Raw genomic sequence first — 24,321 nt, forward strand, 5'->3', positions numbered from 1 at the left:
ACGGATACAGTTGCAAAATAAATGAGATCATGTCGTTTCATCTGTTTATTACTGTTGTAATTTAGTTTTTGTAAACTAGCTCTTCATTATTATGGTCATGATTGACATATAACGGGCAGGCAAGATTTTGGGGGTGAGAGGGAAAGGGAGAGAGGAGAAGAAGTGGAGAGAGGGAGAGAGAGAGAGGGGGAGTGTTAGGAAGGGAGTGAGAAGAAGGGAAAGGGATAAAATGTGTGAGGGTTGTGTGTGAGTGCGTGTGCGTGCGCGGTTGTGCGTGAGTTCGCGTATGTGAGTGAGAGAGAGAGAGAGGTTAGGAAGGGATGAAATGAGATGAAGGGAAGGGGAAGAAGGGACAGGGAGAAATACAGAATGTGTGTGAGTGTGTGCGCGGTTGTGCGTGACTTCGCATGTGTCTTTCCATAAACTACTTTCCATAAACCTTGCTGGTCTGTTGGGGATCTGTTCTCTTTCACAATATTTAAGTACTTTGTTGTAACGCCTATATATGCAAAACGTAATATTTGGGTAACACGGCTCTTGGTATTATAATGAGCTTTATTGCAAGGTACTTTCCATAAACCTTGCTGGTCTGTTGGGGATTTGTTCTCTTTCACGATATTCAAGTACTTTGTGGTAACGCCTATTTATGCAAAACATAATATCTGGGTAACACGGCTCTTGGTATTACAATGAGCTTTATTGCAAGGTACTTTCCATAAACTCTTTTGAACGTCCGCTTTCTTTCACGATGTATATTGCAACGCCTTTATACAATGCCATAGTATCTGGGTAACGACGGCTTTTTTTAATATTACAATGAGCTTTATTTCGATAACGCATTCTATGTAAATTCACATATCTTAGTAAATGACTGATACATATTTAAAACTTTTTCTGTGAAGTGAAAACAATTCGAGTATCTGGATAATGGTCCGATCTGTTCACCCAGCCAAAACTATTTTGTTTTAAAGCCAGGTGGTGGTGTGATGTTTTGAGAGGGAGGAACGTGTTGGGATCCGGTATGCATGCTTGCCTATCATTATGTCGGGCTGACGTTTGGTGTTCTTTCGAGTTGTCGGGAACGCCCTTTAGGAGTTTTTTTTACGGAGTGCATACAAAACGATCAGGTGTGTGAGCCTATTCATTCATGGGTGAGGCTTATTATGCAAATTATAGAACTTGGTAAATGATAGCATGATGGGTTCGGTTTGCACGAACAGTTTATTAGGTTGCCGAACTGGTGTCGTTTGGGGGAATTTGGTTTATTGGGATCGTGTTTTTATTTTTAATTAGAAGGTGCGTATTGTAATTAGGTACGCGGGCCGGTCAATTCACTGTAATGCATTTTAGGAAAATCATTTAACTTAGTTATGACGAGCGGGTTCCGTAATACAATTCAAGGCATTTGTTAAGGGATAAAAGCTCTTTGTATTTTTTTTTTGTTTTGTTTAATTAGATTACGGTTATATAACAATACAACGTATTTCTCATCGACTTGTGCAAGAAGAAATGTTCATTGGTTTATTCTGTCATTGGTCTAGTTAAATTGACAGGGAAAGGGGGAGGCTCTTGCTCTCGGATGTTTACGTACACCGAAGAGCAGATTTTGGTTGTTTTGTGTGGGGGTGTTGTGTGTGTAGTGAATATGCTTGTGTGTATGAATGCGTTGGGTTGTGTGGTACGGGGTGGATTCTGCTTGCATTTTTTATATAATTCGACGATAAGTATGCATATATGTTTGGCTGCAGATAGTTTTTTCTATACATTTGCTCACGGTGGAAATAGATTGTGTGGAAGTTTCTTTGGAGTTTATCGATGTAAGGTTTTGGATACAATTACACATAAAATAACATGGCAGTGAAATTATCTTTCATGACATTAAATGTTAGAGGAATAAGAGATAGGTTAAAAAGAGTGAATATTTTTGAATGGTGCAAAACTAAAAAGAATAGTATAATTTTCTTACAAGAAACATATAGTACAGTAGAGATAGAAGAGCGGTGGAAACAAGATTGGGGAGGGCCAATGTTTTTTAGTCATGGGTCAAACCATAGTAGAGGGGTTCTTATTTTATTTTCTAATCATTTAGATTTTGAAGAAAAAAAAATTAAAGTAGATGAAGAGGGGAGATACATTATTTTTAAAGGTGAAATACAAAGGGTTAAAATGCTATTGGTTAATGTTTATTTTCCAACGAGAGATAAAGAAACTTTACAAATTGAATTTTTGAAGAAGTTAGATGAAAGTATTTTTGATCAGTGTGATCGGGACTATTTAGTTTTATTAGGAGGTGATTTCAATAGTATATTGGATGGAAAATTAGATTATGTGGGGTCAAAAACACCGGTGAAATCTCGGGTTATTGATTTGATTAAGGAATTTTTAAATAAATACGATTTAGAAGATATATGGAGGAAAAAAAATCCGAATGTAAAGCAATTTACTTTTCGACAAAATTGGCCGGTGGTGCAAAGCCGTTTAGATTATTGGTTTATACCTTGTAGTGTTGAAAAATTGGTGGGTACGTGTGAGATTTTGACATCTATTACGCCAGATCATTCTGGCGTTAGGCTAGAATTTAATGATCTTGTTGATAAGTTTGTTTTTGGGAAATCATATTGGAAATTTAACAGTAGTTTATGTATGGATAAAGATTTTGTTGAAGAGATGAATAAGGAAATACAGGAATTAAAAGCTGAATGGTCATTACAGATTTTGAATAAATTAGTATTTTGGGATTTTTTAAAGATGAAAATGAGAGAATTTATTATAACATACTCGCGGAAAAAGGCAAAAGCAAGGAGGGTTGAAATAGAACTGTTAGAGAAACAAATCAAGGATTTAGAAGGCGAACTGGTAGTGGGACCCACTAAATATATTGTTGATTGTATTGAGGAGAAAAGGGATAAACTAAATAAATTGTATGATTTTTCTCGACAGGGCATTAAAATAAGATCAAGAGCACCTTGGTTTGAAGATGGAGAAAACAATACGCAATATTTTGAACAGTTGTTAAAATCGAATAAAAGGAAAAGTGTAATTAGGGAGGTGTACAAAGAAAATGGGGAAACTACTAGAGATAAGGAGGAAATTTTAAAGGAAATTAAACTATTTTATAAAGATTTATATTCTTTAAGGGCTGATATAAATCAAAACGACCCTTTCTTTTTCAATGATATTTCAAAGTTAAATGAAGACAATAAGGAAATCTGTGAAGGTAAATTAACTAAAGATGAATGCTTGAAAGTTTTAAAAGAAATGAAATTGAATAAAACCCCGGGAAATGATGGGTTAACAGTTGAATTTTATTATACTTTTTGGCCAGCTTTGGGTGATTTGTTAGTAGAAGTATTGAATGAAACATACGAAAGGGGGGAATTAACGGCATCTCAAAAACAAGGGGTAATTACCTTAATTGAGAAGGAAGCGAAAGATACTCTCCATATAAAAAATTATCGACCCATCACGCTTTTGAATGTAGATTATAAAATTGTATCTAAAGTTCTAGCAAAAAGAATGAAAGAGGTTTTAAATGAAATAATTCATCATGATCAAGTTGGATATATAAAAGATAGAAATATTGGGGAAGCTGTACGATTGATAGATGACATGTTATTTTATTCTATGCATTATGGGGAACAAGGGAAAGGGTTTTTGTGTGCAGTGGATTTTGAGAAAGCTTTCGACTCTGTATCTCATAGATATTTATTTCAAATATTGAAATTGTTCGGTTTTGGAGATTCATTTTGCTCTTGGGTAAAATTATTGTATAAAGGGATAAGTAGTTGTGTTATGAACGGTGGTCACTCCACGGGGTATTTTGAAATAGAAAGGGGAGTAAGGCAAGGGGATCCATTATCGCCATATTTGTTTTTGGTTGCCATCGAAATTTTGGCGCATGCAGTAAGGAGGGACAACGGTATTAAAGGGATTACATTTGGAAAATCTGAAATTAGGCAAGTGTTATATGCAGATGATATGACAATATTTTTGAAGGATATTGATTCGGTTAGAAGGTTGCAATATATTTTTGAATCATTTGAAAAAATTAGTGGTCTTAAAGTGAATAAAACAAAGACACATTTTATGTGGATGGGTGAGGATGAGAACAAACCTGATGGGCCTTTATTTGGAAATTTGGTTAAGGAAATACATATTTTAGGGGTTAGTTATTCATTAGATCGAAGTTTAAAAGATGATTTGAATTATAAAGAAATTCTAAGTAAAATAAAAAAATTGCTTGTATGGTGGAAACAAAGAGATTTAACTATTATGGGTAAAATACATTTGCTAAAAACTTATGCGCTTTCAAAATTAAATTATATTTCATCTCTCGTTATTGTCCCTCATTGGGTATATAAAGAAGTTGCAAAAATTTCATTTGAATTCATATGGAGGGGGAAAGATAGAATTAAACGGGCAATAATGTATCAGGATTATGACTTTGGAGGATTAAGAATGATTAATTTTGAAATGTCCGTTAAAATACAGCGCATAATGTGGATAAAACGTCTTTTATATGGAGAGAAAAGTTTGGGATGGAAATTGTTTTTTGATCATTGCTTACAGTTTGTGGGTGGTAGATTTATTTTTTTATGTGATTATGATTTAAACAAGATTAAACTCGTTTTAGATATTCCACCATACTATATGGAAATGTTGCAAGCATGGCAAGAGACAAGTAATTTAAGATATTTGGAGGGTTATATTAATCCAATTATTTTTAATAATCAGAATATATGTATAAATGGAAAAAGTATATTTGATAGATACTTGTTTGAAAGAGGGATTGTTCAACTGAATCATTTGGTTGAGAAAGGTCATGTTAAGCCTGTTAAATATTTTATGAACCTCGGTATGAAAGGTAATAATTTGCTTATGATTATTGATATTTATGATGCGATACCCAGGTTATGGAAGGATGATTCAGGGTTAATAGAATTCCTCGAGGTTGATTTGATAAGCTTTAATACTTATTTCCATATTTCTAGTAAAAAAATACAGTTTGTGGATGTGGGTTCAAGAACAATCTATGATTATTTCATCAAAGCACTGCAGCGAACGTATGATTTGCAGGTAAGGGATGGGCAAAATGATTATGATTTTATAGATAAAGAATTAAAAGAAATATTTGTGAGACCAAGAATTACTATACTCATTAGAAAACAACGTGAATTTCAATTTAAATTATTGCATGGAGCCATATACACTAATGAGCATCTTCATAGATTTGGTTTTGTTGGTGATAATTTATGTTCGTTTTGTAAGCAGGAAATAGAAACATACAAACATTTATTTTTATCTTGTGGGAGCGTTCAAAGGTTATGGCAGGCTTTAATACAACTTTTCGAGTTAGATGAAATTAAAGATTTAGAATGGCGAGATATATTTGTTGGGTTGGTAGGTAGTTCATATAGAATAAAAATGTGTAATACTATCATTTTCATGGTGAAGTATGTTACATTTATGTCAAGATCGGGGGGGCGAGTACTAACTTTAGAAAAGATGAAAAAAAGCATTTTTAAGTATAGGGATGAGGAAAAGAAAATAGCAATTAAAATGGGAAAGCTAGGATCACATTTTTTTAAAGTGGGAGCAGCTTAAGATTAATTAAGATTTGCTTTCTTCTCCACCGTGAGCTTGTTAAAAGCGTAACTCGATTTTGCGGCCTGGATAACTTATTTAGTATATTTTTCTTAAGTTGAGAATGTTGGCAGACATCCACTGAGTGAGTACTGTGTGTGTGTGTGTGTGTGGGGGGGGGGGGTGGGTGGGTGGGTGGGTGAGTATGTGTGTGAGTGGGTGAGTATGTTTGGGTGATAGAGGGTGAGTATGTCTGTGTGATGTAGGGGGCAGGGAGGGGGCAGGATTGTTTCAGTAAAATTATCTCCAGATTTGTTTTTTTTTGTAATATATAAGTAAATAACATTTACAATTGACATATTATGTTTAGGTACTTATACGTTTACTTTGTTGTTAAGTTATATTATACTGCAAATAAGTTTGTGTTTAATTATGTTTATGTAAAAGCATCAATATTGAACACGTTTATTTTATTCAATTGTATGTCATGGTTTGTATTACACATCTGGAGAAATAAAACAAAATTGTTAAAAAAAAAAAAAAAAAAATGTGTCAGTGTGTGTGTGAGAGAGAGAGAGAGGGGAAAGAAGGGAGGGAAGGAGATGAAGGGAAGAAGAGGAAGGGAAAGGGAGAAAGACAAAAAGTTTGTGAGGGTGTGTGTGTGTGTGTGTGTGTGTGTGTGAATGGCGTGTGCGTGTATGAGAGAGAGAGAGTGAGTGAGAGAGAGAGAGAGAGAGAGAGAGAGGGGGGGGGGGGGAAGCGTCATAATTATGCAAAGAAACGGAGGAAATAATTATGGATTCATATATAGCACCTAAAACATCTACAAAGTCTCTAGGCGCTTGTTAGATTAGAAAACGTCCAGGCTTCGAGCAAAAACGGAAAGCCCCGCTATCGAGCGACAAGTCTGTATACCCCCTTTACTAGCTGTAACACCTCGCCCAGGTGAGGGGAAGGACTCTGTCGACGTACCGGACACGATGCCATAAGCAACGTCTTTTTTCAGGATTTAAAAAAAAAATCTCTCTTTTCTCTTTCCTTTTATTTTTTTCTTTTTCTCTCTCTAACAATCCCCTCTATTCCCCATCTCACTGAGTTTCGCAATAGGTAAACATGGTCCAATGTATGACATGGCTCATCTTTTGTAAGACATTCTTGCGAGCGTAAAATACAAATCTTTCAAAATTAACTGAATAGGCCTTGCTAATGTTTTACATAATACAGATGCTAAAGATTTCGGATTTTAATATTTAGTTGATACTTTCTATTTCAATTTTCTTTTTTTTAATGTATGTATCTTATAATATATCCTTTGACGTTAGTAGGATAATATTATTGAGCAAAGAACTCATGCTTATAAGATGAATGGGTCATCTGTATCATCAAATTTCTGCGATATCCTTATACCGCCAAACCTGTCTATAGCGACCGCCCAAGGAAAACACAAAAAGTGGTCTTTGAAGACAGTCGGCCTTTGTAGACAGGTTGTCACTAAAGCAGGTTTTACTGTATACGTATGCCCTATCAACAGAGCTGTATAGCTATAAACGGGGAGGAGTGGCATGAGGTAAAATAGAAAAAGTTGATAGAAGAAAAAAAAGAGAAGGGAAAAGGTAGAAATAGGAGGAGAACAGAAGAAAATAAAACCTCTTCCCCCCCCCCCCATCGGTGTTCTTCTTTTTTTGCAACCATTCACCCAGTAAAACTCAAGCTACGCCACAGTGACTACTCATCAATGCTTACAGGAATGGAAATCAATTCCCTTATAGTGGAATCCACTCTCAAACGAGTTATTCAAACCGCTATTTCAGAGTGCATTCCGCTATAATTTGGAGTGGATTCAACTCCAATACGAAGTGATCCGTAATATGACTCCTCAAAGAGTGGAATTTTCACTCCTCGGTAATGAGAGAGCATCAAATGTATTGATTACATCAATGAACAGACGTTGAGTTCTGGTAATGCGATTGCATTGTGAAAGAAAAGATGTGGAATGGATCAGAAAAAGTTGATCATGTAGCATATAAGTATTGGTGTGTACTGCAAGGTTCTGGAATCATCAAAATGATAAGAAATTTGGCCCAGTCTTCGTGAAGTTACAATCACTGTACACATAAAGATGTATACGGAACTAGCCCCACACGTGCGTTATATCTATCCGGTCCAGATAGATATAATAATTTACCAAATATATCAATTAGTAGCGGTTTCTCGGCAAAATTGTTTTCATCATGTATGAGTCAAAACATATTCTTGCACATGATTGGTAATAAGAGCTTCCATTTCATCTTTTGAGAGGGGGGCGTTTCCAAAACTGGTCTTTACCTTTAACATGACACTCTTATGAACAAAAACTAACAGCTTTTCTTCATCTTTTGGGGAAAACAGCTGTTATCTATAATTCATCAATTATTCCTTCAAAGTCAACAAAAACATGTTTAGGCTTGGGGCTAGGTGTAGGGTTATGCTCCATGTCAGTGGAGATAATTATAAAGCGTTAGACGGAATACATCAATTACAACAAAAAATGTTTGAAGCTTACATGATACTGATGGTCATAAACTAAAGTATTTTGATCTGTTTGGGCAAACAGTCGTTTTCCGTTTCATCAATTCTTCCTTCAAAGTCAACAAAAAACATGCCCACATGCTGCAAGTGTCAATATGATCAAATGATTTCATCAGAATTATATGTGGCAGATGTGGAGTGGGGGGGGGGGGGGACGATTCAGAAAATTCTGTGACAAGCAAAAATGGACAAAACCACGATCGCAACTCAAGGGCTATTTTAATACCCTGTTGTACATACCATAGAATTCATGTCCAGTTTACGTAGTACAGTCAAACCTGTCTACAGCGACCGCCCAAGGGAAAAAAAAGTGGTCTTTGAAAACAGGTTCCGTTAGTACATGTTTCAATGGGAAACGATTTTCAAGGGAAACAAAAATGTGCTTGTTGTAGACAGGTGGTCACTAAAGCAGGTTTGACTGTATCCTTTTGGAATGTTCGCGAATTTCATAAGGTGAAGGACAATGCCATCGATATTGCTTCAAGTCGATTTTTGAAAGTAGTTAGTATCGTGTTTTGTCCTCCTTTCTTTTAAAGGCCCATCGTACTACTTGCAACTACTTGCTTCCTCTATAATTATAGAAAACAATGCTTATTTAATCGGTGACCATTGGTCCCCATGATCCTCTTTTTTCTTAGGTTAACTGAGAGCAGAGTTGATGAGATAACCACCTGCCAGTGACCTCCTGGGTGGTCTAATCCCTCCCAGCCAAACAAGTGCAGATGGCCTTTAAATTCTCCTTGTCCTTTTCCTCTTGGTTTCTTCCCCGTTTTCTTAATTCTTTTATCCTTCTATGTATCCATCTTTTCAGGTGGGTGCCCCCTGCGCCCCATGAAACACCACTATTATGTTCACCGCATGTTTATTTTGCTCTGCTTATACAATATTTAAATGACTTATAAAGCTGACACACTTCATTTCGACGGGTCAATGCTTTAATAATAATTATCATCTTTTACATATACTTCTTTGTTCAAATATTTATTTATTTATTGCAATCGAATTCAGTAATTTTTGGTAATGATATGAGTACAATTTCTGAGAACATGCTATGTTTCGTGAAAATCAAACATGCATTATTTATGTACTCTGTATATTACTGGTAGCTATTATCTCCAATTAACCTCGTATGTAACCATTCATCTATTACATTACCTTACATTCAAATCAATTCAATTCAATTCAAGGTTTAGTAAAAACATGTGTCGCAGCCCAATGGCTGAATAGGTCATGTGTACAATTAAAAGACTCATTGCATATTTCAAACATAAAATACAGTTACAATTGATTTGTCAATATCGAAATATATATATAGTTAATATGGTAAGATTGTTTGGGCAGCAAAACAAGAAAACAGAAGATAACACGAAGTCAGAAAAACGAAGGGGAGAAACATGAAGAAAAGAAGTAAAAGAGGAATTAAAAAGTACATGTACATGTACATCAAAAAATACAAATTGCAGTACTTTTAAAGAGTCATTTAGACAATATACGAACATAAAAAATAGAAATTAATATATTATTTTCATAACATTGTTGACGTTTGATATTGCAAGTATTTATATTATTGCTTAGAAAAATGATATAAAAATATATTTATGGCACTCTATCATTCCTTTTTCTTCAGATATAAAGTGGCTATTGAAGGGGAAGGGAACAGAATTTCGTTATTTTGGTTTGTTATTATCTTATGGAGGGTAAAAATCAGGAAACTTCAACATTTGTGAAAATAGTATGATATATAGAAAATAGATTCAAGAGCCCCAAATCCCCAGCCCCCCCCCCAAAAAAAAAATCTTCTAACTTCTAGAACTGCGAATGCTTCGACGGTGATCCGCCTCACACACTAATCTTTTTAGATGCAATTTCCCTTATTATGCACTCTGAACTATACCAGCTAAAATCTAAAGGCAATCTAATGTTACTCTCTCTTTCTTTCTCCCTCTCTCCCTCTCTCTCTCTTTCTTTCTCTCTCTCTCTCTCTCTCTTACTCTCTTTCTCTCTCTATCTATCTATAGGCCTATTATTTATTTATCTATATATCTATTCTATCTACATGGATCTATCTTTCTCTGCCTACCCCCTCTCTCTCTCTCTCTTACACACACACACACATACACACACACTCTATCTCTCTCTTTCTCTCTCTCTCTCCCTCTCTCTCTCCCTCTCTGTCTCTCGTCTTTACCTTTCTCGATGCAATGACTCTTATATGTGTCAGATAACCCCGTCTGATTTATTATGGTTTATTGATGAAGGTAACCTCATATCCTATTAACGACATTGGTAAAGATGAGTACGCTTAATGGCCGTTGTTTTATGTTCTTCGACTCCTTGAATTTATTCAGAAGTAGTTTTAATGAGCTGTAAGTAATGAAGATATTTATTGGCCTACAAGAGCTGTATATTACTAGTGTACTGCATCAGATAGTGAAATGAATTTTGAATTCTAATCATGACGGTTTACTTTCAAGGACAACAGTCTTAGTATTCTAGTGATGTCACTCGTTCCTTTTAGAAAGACACATAATCAATAATATTTTTGGGATATTGGAACATTGTGCCACATGAACGATTCTAGAAAAATACGGGGGGGGGGGCTTGGGGGCCTTTGGGTTCTTGCATTTATTTTCTACTTTTGCCTCGATTAACTTAATTTACAGCAAAGAACGCATATGGGGATGTAGGATTTAGGGGGAGGACTGAGTCCCACAAGCCCCCCTCCCCTCCCTCCTCTTTAACCGGTATTGGAGAGCTGCCTCATGTCCTATATCCTGGATAGGTGCATGCCCCCCGACAAGCCTACTGGCTCTTAATCGACAACATGTTGTAAAACACTATGCCGGAGTTCCGGCGTAGAACGTGACTAAGAGGCCGATAGAGCGTGGGAAAAACCCACACCTTACGCGGCTTGTGTACATATTTTGGTATCCAAGGAGCAATTTCAATTAAGAGTTTGAATGAATTGAATGCAGTCTACTTTCACTCAATATATTCATCTCTATTCCTCTCTCTCTTTTCTCTATCTCCCTTCCCCTACTATCTTTCTCTCACTTTCTGTTTCTAAGACACTCACATTCCTCTTTATTTCTCCCTCTCTTTCTCTCTCTCACACTTTCTCTCGTCTCTCTCTATATAGGTACTCTTAGTCTTTATAAATTATGTCTCTGTCTCTCTCTCTCTGTCTCTGTCTCTATTTTTGTTTCTGTCTCTGTCTCTCTCTCTATATATATCCCCCTGATCCTTTTCTCCTTTCTCTCTAAGTTCTTCTCCTTTCTATCTCTCCGTTTTTCTCTTTCTCCATCAACCCCCCTCTCTCTCCAGCCCCTCTCTTTATAACCCCTCTCTCTATTTATCCCTTTCTCTTTCTCTCTCTCTCTCTCCCTCTCTCTATATATAATATCTTTCTCTACCCCCTCTCTCCCTCTCTCTCTCCCTCTCTCTCTCTCCCCCTCTCTCTCCCTGACCAAAGGTTATTAGGCTTTGCACTTTTACATCGCCGTTAAATCAACATGGTCGATATACACGCTGTTGAAATCGAGTGTAACTATCTTCGTCTGATAACCATTATTAATCATGATTATTACAAATAAATTAGCCATTTCAGGCGTTCTACTTTAATTTCGATGTTTCTGGTGTATTTCATGTGGTTATTTCCATCATTATTACTATTAGTAGTAGAAGTATTGTAATTACCACTACTACTTCCTTTTATACTACGTTACTTTCTTACATTTTCACACGTGGTGTGTTTTTCATGCAAATATTGTCAAACAAATAGTTGCCATAGATATCAATTTCTCACCCAGCCTGTAATCTTGCGGGACACATTACAAACCATTCCAATGACGTCACAAACTCGTCATCTCTCTCTCTCTCTCTCTTTCTTTCTCGATCCCTCCCTCTATCGTTTTATCTTTCCATGTCTCTATCTTGTTTTCATCTATTGTTATAGCCTTATTTATATCGAAATAAGAATAGATACAATATTTCACCAGAAATGGGGGGGGGGGGGGGGGGGCGATTTTTTTTCTCTTGTTCGAATATAAGTTTTCTAATTTCTAAACCTGCGAGCAAAATTGTGATTTTTTTTTTGTCACAGCGTATTGTGATGTCGTCGTCATAAAAATATAACACGATTACAACAAAATATACCACTATAGTGCCCGAAATGAGGTGTCATTTGCCCAAATATGAGTATAATTTCAAAACTTTTAGGGCTGCAACCTCTACCCCCCCCCCTTCCAGGCTCGCCCGCGAATCAAAATGCCAGGGCCGAATTTTAATCCTAGACCGCCTCTATAATGAACACTGGATGTTTGAATACGGGTGCAGTGCTAAGCGACATCATGTTGACAAGGGGAAACAGTGTCTTATGATAACGGTAAGCACTTGAGAGACACTCAGCATGAAGTGGCCATTATGACCATGGCATATTGTAACACGTTGACCGACTAGTAAATAGAGAGTACAATTACCTGCTAATGGCTATAGAATAGTGACAGCCTCTCAAATAAGTATAGTTGAACAGGTGTTTTAAAGGAGTTGAAATTGTGGTCGGTCATCAGTCATTAATAGGATAAATTATTCATTAATCGTATAATATTTTTTTTCTTCTTCTAAACTCTTTAAAAAAAATATGTAAATTTTGTTTTGTTTCCTCTTTTTGCTTAAAATTTACAAAATAATATTGTGCCTCGCTTACTTCGACGCCATTTTGATTTGAACGAGGTAGAGCCGTACGTCGATGACGTCATCTTCTCTAACACAATAATACGCAAATCCATCTCTGTCATCGTCCAATGGTACTATTTAACATTACCGTATTGAATTCTTGCTGTTGCGCCCATGGCCTTCCAATCACTTCAATAGTTTGTATGACACATACTCCTGCGACAATTGCTCCACGTTTCATTAATTCTTAACTTCACCCCTTCACAACAACAACAATGTCTTTTGGCGAGACATTAACCTACATTTGCAACTCTCCACCCAGGTGTTGAATAGGGTAAATGGTAGGATACGAAACTGATGGCATGTGTAAGCTTGTAAAATGGCGCCAGGGAGCGAAATGCGTGCACTGTCATGTTCGGATTGGCGATTGAATCCAATGATTGGGGTAGTACTCATTTGGGTCGGGATAATTTAGTTAGCAAAATGTCTTTATGTTATTGTTTAAAGCTTGAGAAAGTTGTTTTTTTAGCTATCATGGTTGGGAGCTCGTTCCAATCATTATAATGTGAATCGTTAAAAACTTATATATTGCGCTATACAAACGTGGTTTTTCTTGTTGGTACATCACTTTATTGATTCTTGATACGGAACTTACGGACTTGCAGAAGAATTACAGCCATTGGCTGAAGCAAGTGATCCGTGTTGAAATAAAATAAAATGAAAAAATGAACAGAGACAAGTCATGATGGGAAAGACATACACAGCAATGGAGAACATAATAAGAAAAGCCCAGGACTTGACCTGATCTATGGTCCATTGAGGGCAGGAAACGTAAAAAAAAACAAATACAAATGTTTACAAATTACTTCTATTAACAACAACATCAGCAGCAAAAGTTCTGTCTTACCAAAGCAGCGCGTGAGGAATAGGGTTCTTCTAAAAGGGTCCATATCCTGGGTTGCCATTTTCTGTACCACTGGTTCTTCTCCGTCTCGCACGCCTCCTCGATGCCAAAGATTCTGGCGACGTCCTCTTCCTCATCATCTTCGCTTTCGAAGCCACCACCCTGGATAATATGGAAAGAAAAATGTATTAGCGTTGAGCTGGATCCTGAGGGTGTTTCACAAAGATCCTCAGTTGAACTTATCTCTAAGTTGGACTTAACAGTAATGGATTGCCGTTAGCATCCTTAAATATATTTTGTAAAAGTTATTTTAAAAGGCAAAATGTTGATTCAGATCATTCGTATTTTGTGATATCATGGGAGATTTCATGTTCTTGATGTGGAATTTATGAAAAGTCTGAAATACTTGATTTTTCGCTTTTGAATATACTTTATTTTAAGGCTACAAATGGCTCTCCATAATTGTTTAGTCCAACTTAGAGTTAAGTTCGACTTAGGATATTTGTGAAACACCCCCCAGGATTGTGTAAAAAGATGGAAGCATAAAACCCATAACCTCTGACACAAGCACAACGTTAACAGGTACACATTAGATGCTGATCTACTCAAAATGATTGAAAGGGATAAGACACGCAAATGATCAATGAGGGAATGCATCAGTTCATTTCTGTGCAGACTACTTAGGCTGCCCCATCCTCTTCGCCCAAAGAAAAGAGACGGTTCCTAAAAACACCGACCACTGAAACTCTATTTCCTCTTTACCTGTTGTTGTTTAGATGTTTCATATTCGTCGTTGTGCTGGTTGCGTTTTGTTTTGCTTTGTTTATCGTAAACAGGTGAGTGCATAGCCTACATTATTACGGATACTATCACCGAACTAAATCGTATTTAATTAACCCTTTACCAGCAGTTTATTTGTTTCTTCTCCATCATGGTGCTGGGTTTATTTCTTTGTTATAATATTAACACTGAAACTAACACCGAATCATTACCCTTAAACCTTCTTTACCTGTAGCGTTTGTAGTGTTTCTTTTGCATTATTTATGGGAGTGCAGGTCACTTTTGTAACAGATGAGTGCATCAATTTGAATGACACCCAAATCAAAACCAAACTTAAACACTTTTACTCTTCTTTGCAGCCGCTTTGGAAATGTTCCGTGTGCGCTATGGTGCTGCATGACAACATTTACTCTAACACTAACAATCAATCTAACATTAAACTAACACTTTCCTTATTATAATAGCCTACCTGTAATTTGTGCAGTGTTTCTTGCGCGTCTCGGTGCTGGGTGTAATGCGACCAGCAGCATGGCTCAATCTGCTTCTCGTCAATTCCCCAAAAAGTGAGCTCCTCTTCGAAAGCCGGCCCGCAGACGTTGGTCGGCGCGTGAAGCTTCCCCGTCCGATAGTAGTTCAACACCGCCTCGAACATAGTCGGGTGTCGGTCGAAGAAGAACTCGCACGTAATCGGATCGTAATCCGCCGTCGTGCTCGAGGTCGAGATCGTAGTCATCCACGCAAGGCGGGTATCGGGGATGTTACGTAGGGTCGATTTGTACGTCTCGTGTCGGATGCCTCCGACGTTGATGCGGACTTTGTTGTCCTGCGCCGCCTGGGCTGCCCGCATGGAGACGAGTCGCTCCACCGCCGACTCGCCATCCTCATCTTCCTCCATAACTCTGTCTAGTGGTACATGCATTCTTCGTCAGAATCAATTTTCAAAAGCTATTTCTTTATTTGCTCCACAGAAGTTATTTCTATATTTAAAGGCTATTACGCTAATAGGTCGCCAATAAGGCTACCTCCACGACAAAAATTCATACAAATTTACATGGTGATTATAAACCTACACGAAATCATGCGAAAAATATGAACACCATTTCACGGTTATAAGAAATCGAAATAGGATCCTCTAAATATCATATAAAATCGGTCACACATTCAAGTAGAATCGACATTTGCAGTCCAATGATCCATTATTATGCTCCTTTTTAATTAGCGAACATCACCACCACCACAAACCATCTTCAAAAAGCAAGTTCCACTTTGGCGAAGCAACACACCGTTGTTAAGCGAACCGGTAGTGCACTTGAACTGATACGCTACCAGCAACTATTGGCGGTCTGAAATACAAAGGCGTAATGGCTTTTATTTGAACGGCTATTAGAGGATATATAGAGTATCTAATTACCAGTTTCTTTTAACAATTGTCATAAAATTCGAGGCTGACAATTGACACAAATATAAACAAATATCTTGCTGGTCCTTGTTTTACTTCACCACTTCGTATCTGCATAAATTTTAAACACACCCTTGATGAGAATTTTAAAGTACAACATGAAAATGTAAAAGTCACCTTCTGTTTTCATAATATGCTGGTACCACTGCGTTAAGAAATTTTACCAAATGATGTTATTATAACAATCAGTTTAGCGGATAGGGAGACAGATAATCACGATAATGTGTTATGTTTTATGTCACCATTTGCACTTTTATGTTTGCTTTCGGAATCAACTTTATCGGAAATGGAATGACATTTGACCCCTTTCTTCTCCTTGACCTTGTGTTTTAAACTTGTGAAGCTCTTTATCTCCTTTTCCAAAACAAAACGATGTGCAGTGTCAATTTAGATCAAACACAGGCAGACGGAGATACTATCAAACTTGAAGTAGGAGTCCTTTCTCAACTTTGAGACGATAGCTATAAAGTTCTCCACTTATTTGACACAAATGGTTTGATACACGTTTTATCTCATTTGATACACGTTTTATCTAATCATGAGTATTCCATCCAAGAAATACAGGAGAAATCCAATTATAATATCCCAAAAATGGATTACAAGTTGATCGTTAAAAACTGATAGATCAATGCGAAACCGTTGTTGATGGAAAAACAAGCGATCGAAGTTCAGGCAATTTCCATCACATATCACTTCAATCTCTTTGTGTTTTTCTTGTATAAATCCTCAAAGATATTGGCACTTCAATGTTATTCCACAGAGATATATAGTTTCCTTTAATTACAACGTCAAACAATGGCTGCATATGTATAAATATTTCCGTAATATTCCAATTCCCTTGGCAATTACGCAAAAACAAACTCCAGTCGAGAAAAAAAATACCGTTAAAAGTTTATTTACCAAATATCTTCGGTAGACGTACTTGGATCCAAGATGGCGGCCGGCGAGCTACGAAAGCCTGCATCGCTCCTTCGTCATCCTGCTCTGTGATTGGTCAATACTCGAGTTACCATAGCAACGGCTTGCAACACGGCACGCACCTGTCCCTTTGCTGGGGGTGTTTCGCTGGGGCATGTTTTCACTTCTTACAAGGCTTAACGCTGCATGAGATGATGTTTCTCAGCGAAGTGAAAAACGAGGGCGATTCATGACCATATCATAATGTTCATGAAAGTGTCATGAACTCGAAAATTAAATGCGGATTTATATGAATCATACTTTTGCCTCACTGTATAACTAATTAACGTTCATCCCGATTTTGTTTTCAAGGAAAAGTTTGCTTATGTTTTGTTATTTTGATTTTAAGACTTAATATATAAACAGATTTTTTTTTATCAATAAATCATATCTTAACAGTGAAATTAAACAACATTTATTATCATGATAAGCTTTTTCCGGGGCCCTCTATTTTCATTTAGATTGGTCTAAGCGCAAGTTTTCTCAATGCCATTACACATCCCGATTGAGTCAAATAGAGGAGCGTTTTGAGATAAAGTAAGCGAAATTCTTGCTCCATTCCAAAGGATGATGCTTCTGATATATATATATATTATTTAAATACAAACACGTACATAGACAAACCTTAACAATAGTATCACCCTAACATTTAGTTAACATCTAAATTTACCAAAAGGGGTTGGGGTGAATAGACATAAATTCCGATGCATCTAGTACGTCGGTCATTAATCAAGACGCTCTAAACTTAAGATCAAAGACGCATGTATCCTTCTTAGCAACCTTGAAAACACACGTGTGGGACTTGACCGACTTCTGCTGCAAGTTATTTCTTCATTCGTTCAATGTGTTGTCTGACGTCGGCGTATTAATCATTTTAGCCTAGATGACATAAAATCGTGCATTGTCGTCAGCTTACAGTCTTGGAGAAATTACCAGTGTGAGTCAGGGGTGGATCCAGGTTGCCGTGTTACCGGGGGTGGGGGCGTACAATAAACCAGTTCACGGTTAGCACATGTCCCAAATGAGCCGGAATATCCAAAGATCTTTAAAACATGAAGAGATCACACTTTGCACATTTTGAAATAATCACTCCTACAGCGATGGAAGTGCTACATTAATAGCCATTTACCCCCTTTTCAAAAAATACTTCCCCCTGTGTATCACGGAGTGCACTGCTTGTGCATCAATGAATAATTATTACATAACTTTCATGAGCACGTATCCAGTATTTTGTCTCCGTGTATTTCAAAATTTGGTCTGCAATGATCTTTATCTGCTCATGCTCAGACAGACTGCAACCGTGAACTGGCTTATTCCATAAAGATCTGACAAGCAAGCAAGCCCATCCACAATTGCTCAGATGGCTGTGCACAGCAAGTAGAAACTAAAGGTTAGATTTTTAACAAATAGTTCCCTTAGAACCCCCCCCCCCCCCGCTTAGGTGCTGCCTTTACATTAAGGCCCTCACAAGTCATGTCACCTCGATTTAAAATAAATCGACCCTCCTTCGAAATAGGGCAATTTTTCATTTGAACCCGGTGTAAATTTACCTCTGTATTAACTGCTCTAGTATGAGAAGTTTCATTAGGATAAACACCAACAAAATCTTGTTAATCTTGAAGGGTTTTTATTTTCACATCTGGTTATGTTTTGGCAAATTATTATTTGATTTTAAACAAAAATTATGCCAACAAAAGTATATAAATGACAGACATGTGCAGTCTTTGCAAATGATAAGCACATCAAACTTGCACTGAATATTTTAAATAATAATAATAGTTCAGTTCTTGTATATAGCGCATAATACGTTATGAAATAACATCTCTATGCGCTTCCAAAGAGCTTTGGACTTTATTACCCTAGTTTTAGCTCCGGCAGCCTTATCAGTGCACAGTGCATTTCAAGGAATAATCCTACCAGGTACCCATTTACCTCACCTGGGTTGAGTGTGGCAAGTGTAGATCAATGTCTTGCCAAAGGACATTAGTGCCGCGGCTGGACTCGAACCGAGAACCTTGTGATCGACAGTCCGGTGACATATTCACTCGACCACAACACATATGGCCTAGAATATACAGGACAGGAAATGTGTAAGGTATTCATCCTAGTTGTGTCGCTTTCCTCGGCGTTTGCTCCTTTCTACACGATGATCGCAGAAACCATTGTTACGCACTGACGCCTTTCTAACTAACCTCTCAAAATATGATCATGACTTTTAACCAAAAGTCAAGTTCACCAAGCCATCATCAAGACTATAATTATCATTAAAAAGCGCAAAATGCAATTTCGAGTCGTGTGAAAAGCGACAAATTTCGCCCCGTCCGAAAATTAAGTCGTTAAATGCACGGGGCATATAATGTTTATCGTACATACAGCGTGTTTAACCCTGTTGAAGTCATATACATTGAAGGCCTATATCATAGTAGACATTTCTCCTGAAAAGGGACATATTAAAAAAATTGTTATCTCTAAAATCTTAAAAAAATTACAACGGCAACAAACCATGAGACTTACGACTAATGACACTGGTGGAACTCGAAACTGACATTGTTGGTCTAATGGGCTCACCGACAACTTTTCTCAGTTTTTCTTCTTCTTGTTTTTTCTTCTCCTCCTTCTCCTTCTACTTCTTCTTCTTCTTCTTCTTCTTCTTCTTCTTCTTCTTCTTCTTCTTCTTCTTTTCTTCTTCTTCTTCTTCTTCTTCTTCTTCTTCTTCTTCTTCTTCTTCTTCTTCTTCTTCTCCTCCTTCGTCTTCTACTTCTACCGGGTTCTTACACGGGATTATAAGTAAGAATGTAACGCTGATGAATTGTAGGCCTACAGTTAACAACTCAATTATTCATATTTATACCCTTACCAAGTTTTGTGATTTTATTTTAAAAGTAGGGGGCCAATGTGAAGAATTTATTTGTTCCGATTTATGTTTCTTGAGACTGTGACATATTAAAGCTTACATCAAAAGAAGGGCCCTAATTCAACCAGTCCACCTTTCAGTTTCATTTTTAGTTATGAAAAACAAAAAAACATAACATTTACAAGGGATATGAATAATCTAGTTGTTACCTGTATGTATTACATGGTGAAATTTGTATTTAAAGATGATCTATTTCGTTCTTGAACATTCCTGAAGTTTCGCTCTGGACAGCTTCTCATCTTCTATAGATGTAACAGCACCTGCTCCTTAGAATCCATTGAAATGACTTCTTTGTGAAGGAAAGCAAAAATATGACATAAAATGTTATCTTTTCAGACAAAACAAAAGATGGCTGGGCTATATAGAGCTGATGTTATGAATCATCATCAACGACGATCTACAAACATCTATATTTAGCAGATTCCACTTAATCATTCATTTAATATTTCATTCAAGAGACAAACAAAAAATGGGGTGCAAATTAGAGTGGGAGAGATAAAGGGGGAAAGAGGGAGAAAACAAAACAATCGAGAGAATAGAATAAAGAGAGAGGACAGTAGAGAGCCAAAGACAAAGAGAAAGTGATTGAGATTTTGTGCGTGCAGGTGTGTGTGTGTGTGTGTGATTGTGTGTGCGTGCGTGTGTGTGAGAGAGAGAGAGAGAGAGAGAGAGAGAGAGAGAGAAAGAGATAGAGAGACCCAAATGAGAGAGACACAGAAGAAAAAGCGAGAGGGTAGATCCTACGAAAACGGAAGAGAGGGGAAAAGATAAACGAGGGAGATTGTGCTGGAGACAGAGAAAAGGAAGGAAGTATATAAGAGAGATGGAGGTGAAATATACAAACATAACGTAAAGAAAGAGAGAGAAAGAAAGGAGGAGAGAGAGAGAGAGAGAGAAGGAGAGAGAAAGAGGGAGATGGAACACTGCATTTGCGCATGCGCTCTGCAAATTCACCTGCACACAGCGCGCCAGGTGTTTTTCATTGATTCTTTCCCGCGTTTTTCACCCCGTGCTCTTTCACATGCAAATACGGCAAGCATTATCGCCCTTATGACTTTGTGTCATACACTACATCATCCCCCGTTTTATTGTGTCTCATCGCAGATCGTCGTTGTAGAATGGTGACGAGAAAGAGCGGGCGAAGCCGTACCGGCACGGGGGAGGGGGGGGGGGGGGGGGTAGTGGGGGCATGGGCACATCTTCCCGATCGAATAGTGAAAGGGAAAGAGAAAAGGAGGGGAGAGAGAGAGAGACAGAAAATGTTTGTGAGTGTGTTTGTGCGTTTTTGTGCGTGTACAAAAAGATCACGGGGAAAAGGGGTGTGCGTGATTGTGAGTCATGTGTTTGGGAGGGGGGAGGGAGGGAGGGAGAGAGAGAGAGGGAGAGAAAGAGAGAGAGAGAGGGAGAGAGGGAGATAGAGCTGGGGAGCGAGAGAACGAGAAGGGGAAGGGAAGGGAACATGAAGAGAAATTGAATAATGACGACCCCTCCGACACTCCCGCTCCCTCCCCATCTTCCATGATGACACACTTCTCTCGAATTTTATCCACCGAGTAAGATCGGTGCCCCCGCCATGATGACCCAATTAACCCTCAAAAACCTGGACCCATGATACGCCATAAACAAGAACTCTAAATAAAAATGATACCTCATTAATTTAAAAGCTGGTTGCTGATACTATCTGACCCACCCTTGTTTTGCCCCATTCCTGGTTCAATGAAATGATGAAACGCATGTTATGTTGTAGAATGTTCTACTTACGAATTAAAATAGGTAGATGATTCTAGTTCGTTGCTTGCATACCTTGGAAAAGGTGTTTTGCCCACATTTATCCCTATCGACCCAAATGTATTAAATGGGTGCCTGGCAAGTGGCAATACTGGAGTAATAATAACTATACGACCTTCATGAAGTACAGTTCGAATACTGATTGCCAACCCCGGGTAAATCGAACAAAATTATTGCTATTCTAGATCGGACCACTACTACATATTATCTGATTTGAATTAAGTTTATTTATTTTCTTCTGCATTCTATATTTAAAGAAAAAACAATTTAGGTAATACCAAACATAAGTTATCAAAAAGTACTTTCTGACAATGAATCATGAATAAGCATACATTATATTACAATTTAAAAAAAAGTAAGAATACAAAAATCGTTAAATTATCATGTTTCATCAAACTTTAAACAAATTAATTGCGGATGAAGGATTGTCGTTGAAAGCGAATTAATTTAAAATATGACAGTCCGAAACATTCTACTCCAAAATATTGGAGTAGAATGGGACATAAGGTGAGCATTGGTGGCATGGGACCTTAGGGGGGGGGGCATGCAGGCCCTTGATCAAAGGGGAATATTGGAGGGGGTCGTAACTATATCAATGCCCCTCCACTAGTACTATCGTGTGGTTGGTGCATAAGATCATCGGGTATTGATTTTATATTTTGTCATAGTTAACGAATAAATATGTCATATCCTTACCAAAATTTGTAATTTTTCAAGTATGTTAAAATCGATTATCCACATTGATGTTTCTCGACAATATGACTTACATCTTACATCTAAGAGCACTCAACAAAGGCCATAAACTCAACCACTCCACCTTTCATTCTTGAGTAACAACAAACACAAGAAACGTCAAATCTACAAAGGGTATGAATAATGTAGTTCTTAAATGTATTTCCATTAAAAAACTACTTGATAATAACTAGAAACAAAATATATAAACAAAAGTATGTTTAAATATAAAAGATGTATACTTGCATTTGATTTATCTTCAGGTGTGTTGACAAATATGTTTAGAAAACAAAATCAGAAAAGTAAAAGGAAAAAAAAAAAAAAAAGACCCCCCTCCCCCGACCCCCCCCCCCAAAAAAAAAAAAAAAAAAACGCAGCTGAGAGCGAGGGTGGAGGTGGGAGAAGGACACTGATCTCACTGATCTCTACGGAAAAATCCGTAGAGATCAGTAGAGAAGAGATTTTTCCGTAGAGATCAGTGGAGAAGGACAACTCCTTATTGCTATAATCAAGGTCAGCGTTAGAGGGCGTGAACTAATTTCGCTCAGGTGAAAAATATTGAGTGTTGTGCCATGGGCCTGATAAAAGTTCTAGGGGAGGGGTGTGTTTGTACGGGGGGGGGGGGGGGACTGAATTATCATAATCATAATCATCCAAGGCATGTTCATCCTGTACTGACATAATATTATCTAACAATAGAGTTACATATGCATGGTATACATTTTATGTTACATTTTTTTAGCATTTACAGTTTCATTATCATGATTGTTTGTATGATTTTATCAATATGGTAAATCTTTGACATTGTCATGTTGATGATGATGATAATACACAGCACTTGTATGGCACCATTTATCTGTTTCAAACACTCAAAGGCGCTTGTTCCTCCAATAATAATGGACTACGCATTTGCTTGAAGAAAGAAAAGGGGGTTTTGAGGCCTGTCTTAAAGGTATAGACCAGTTTTGTTCATGCGGTTTCATTGTGAAAGAAACGTTGTGAAATCGAAAAGAAAAGGTTTATCATCTATAGCACATAAGTATTGGTGTGTACTGCAAGGTTCTGGAATCATCCAAATGATAAGAAATTTAGCCCAGTCTTGGTAAAGTTACAAGCACTGTACACAGAAAGATGTATATGGGACTACCCTATATCTATCCAATCCGGATAGATATAATAAGTTACCAAATATATCAATTAGTAGGCGGTTTCCCGGCAAAATTTATATGCACGTATTAATAGTCAAATCATATTTTTTAACATGATTGGTAATAAGTGGTTCCATTTCATATTTTGAGAGGGGGCGATTCCAAAACTGGTCTCCACTGGGTACGATGGGATCGAACCCTCGTATTCACGTTTGAAATCGTAGACCCCTAAAGTTGATGTAGGATGATTATAAATAATCATATTTGTGATAAATGTACCCACAGAAATCATCTGTTATATTAGTTCCCTGCTTTCTATAAAAAAAAAAGATCAGTGTTATCAAAACTTGACCTAAAAAATTGCGGGTCTTTCGCACATTGACACTTTTATGGCATCGCAACCTTGATTTATTAAAACATAAGGCAAAAATATTAGTCTTCTTATCTATACTTCTTTTGTAAATCGTTAAGCTGTAAATCTTTAAGCATCAGATCCAAAATATGTTTGACTCTATGATTATTTTGTTTGTCTGTACAACTTCAATAAACTATATTATTCTTTAACAGAACACAGCATGAATTGCATTTTTAAACATTGCGGATGAGCCTTCACATTAACAATCATATTCATATTCTACTTGCTTAATTTCATCTAAAAAGTCTTGGCCCTTGGACTTTTAGACTAGGGTGACGAGCAAATACAAGGCGTCTCATAAAAAAATAATGTGTAACTGATGCGGGATGAGTTTATGATATGGGCTGATGGACTGATAAGATATTTAGATTGCGTATAGGATCATCATTCATTTTACGC

At 37.2% G+C, this 24,321-nt stretch overlaps 1 protein-coding gene across 1 annotated transcript; it reads right to left on the bottom strand.

The window, feature by feature from the left end:
* Positions 1-13,438: 13,438 nt before the first annotated feature.
* Positions 13,439-15,827, bottom strand: LOC105442455 (potassium voltage-gated channel protein Shaw). The gene is made up of 2 exons (XM_011674583.2): positions 14,979-15,827; positions 13,439-13,891 (listed from the first exon to the last, which is right to left on the bottom strand). Exons 1-2 carry the CDS (start codon positions 15,426-15,428, stop codon positions 13,709-13,711), a joined length of 633 nt encoding a protein of 210 aa, XP_011672885.1. The 5' UTR covers positions 15,429-15,827; the 3' UTR covers positions 13,439-13,708.
* Between the last annotated feature and the right edge of the window lie 8,494 nt (positions 15,828-24,321).

Source organism: Strongylocentrotus purpuratus, unplaced genomic scaffold, assembly GCF_000002235.5.
Source record: "Strongylocentrotus purpuratus isolate Spur 01 unplaced genomic scaffold, Spur_5.0 spur5_scaffold_18, whole genome shotgun sequence".
NCBI lineage: Eukaryota > Metazoa > Echinodermata > Echinoidea > Camarodonta > Strongylocentrotidae > Strongylocentrotus > Strongylocentrotus purpuratus.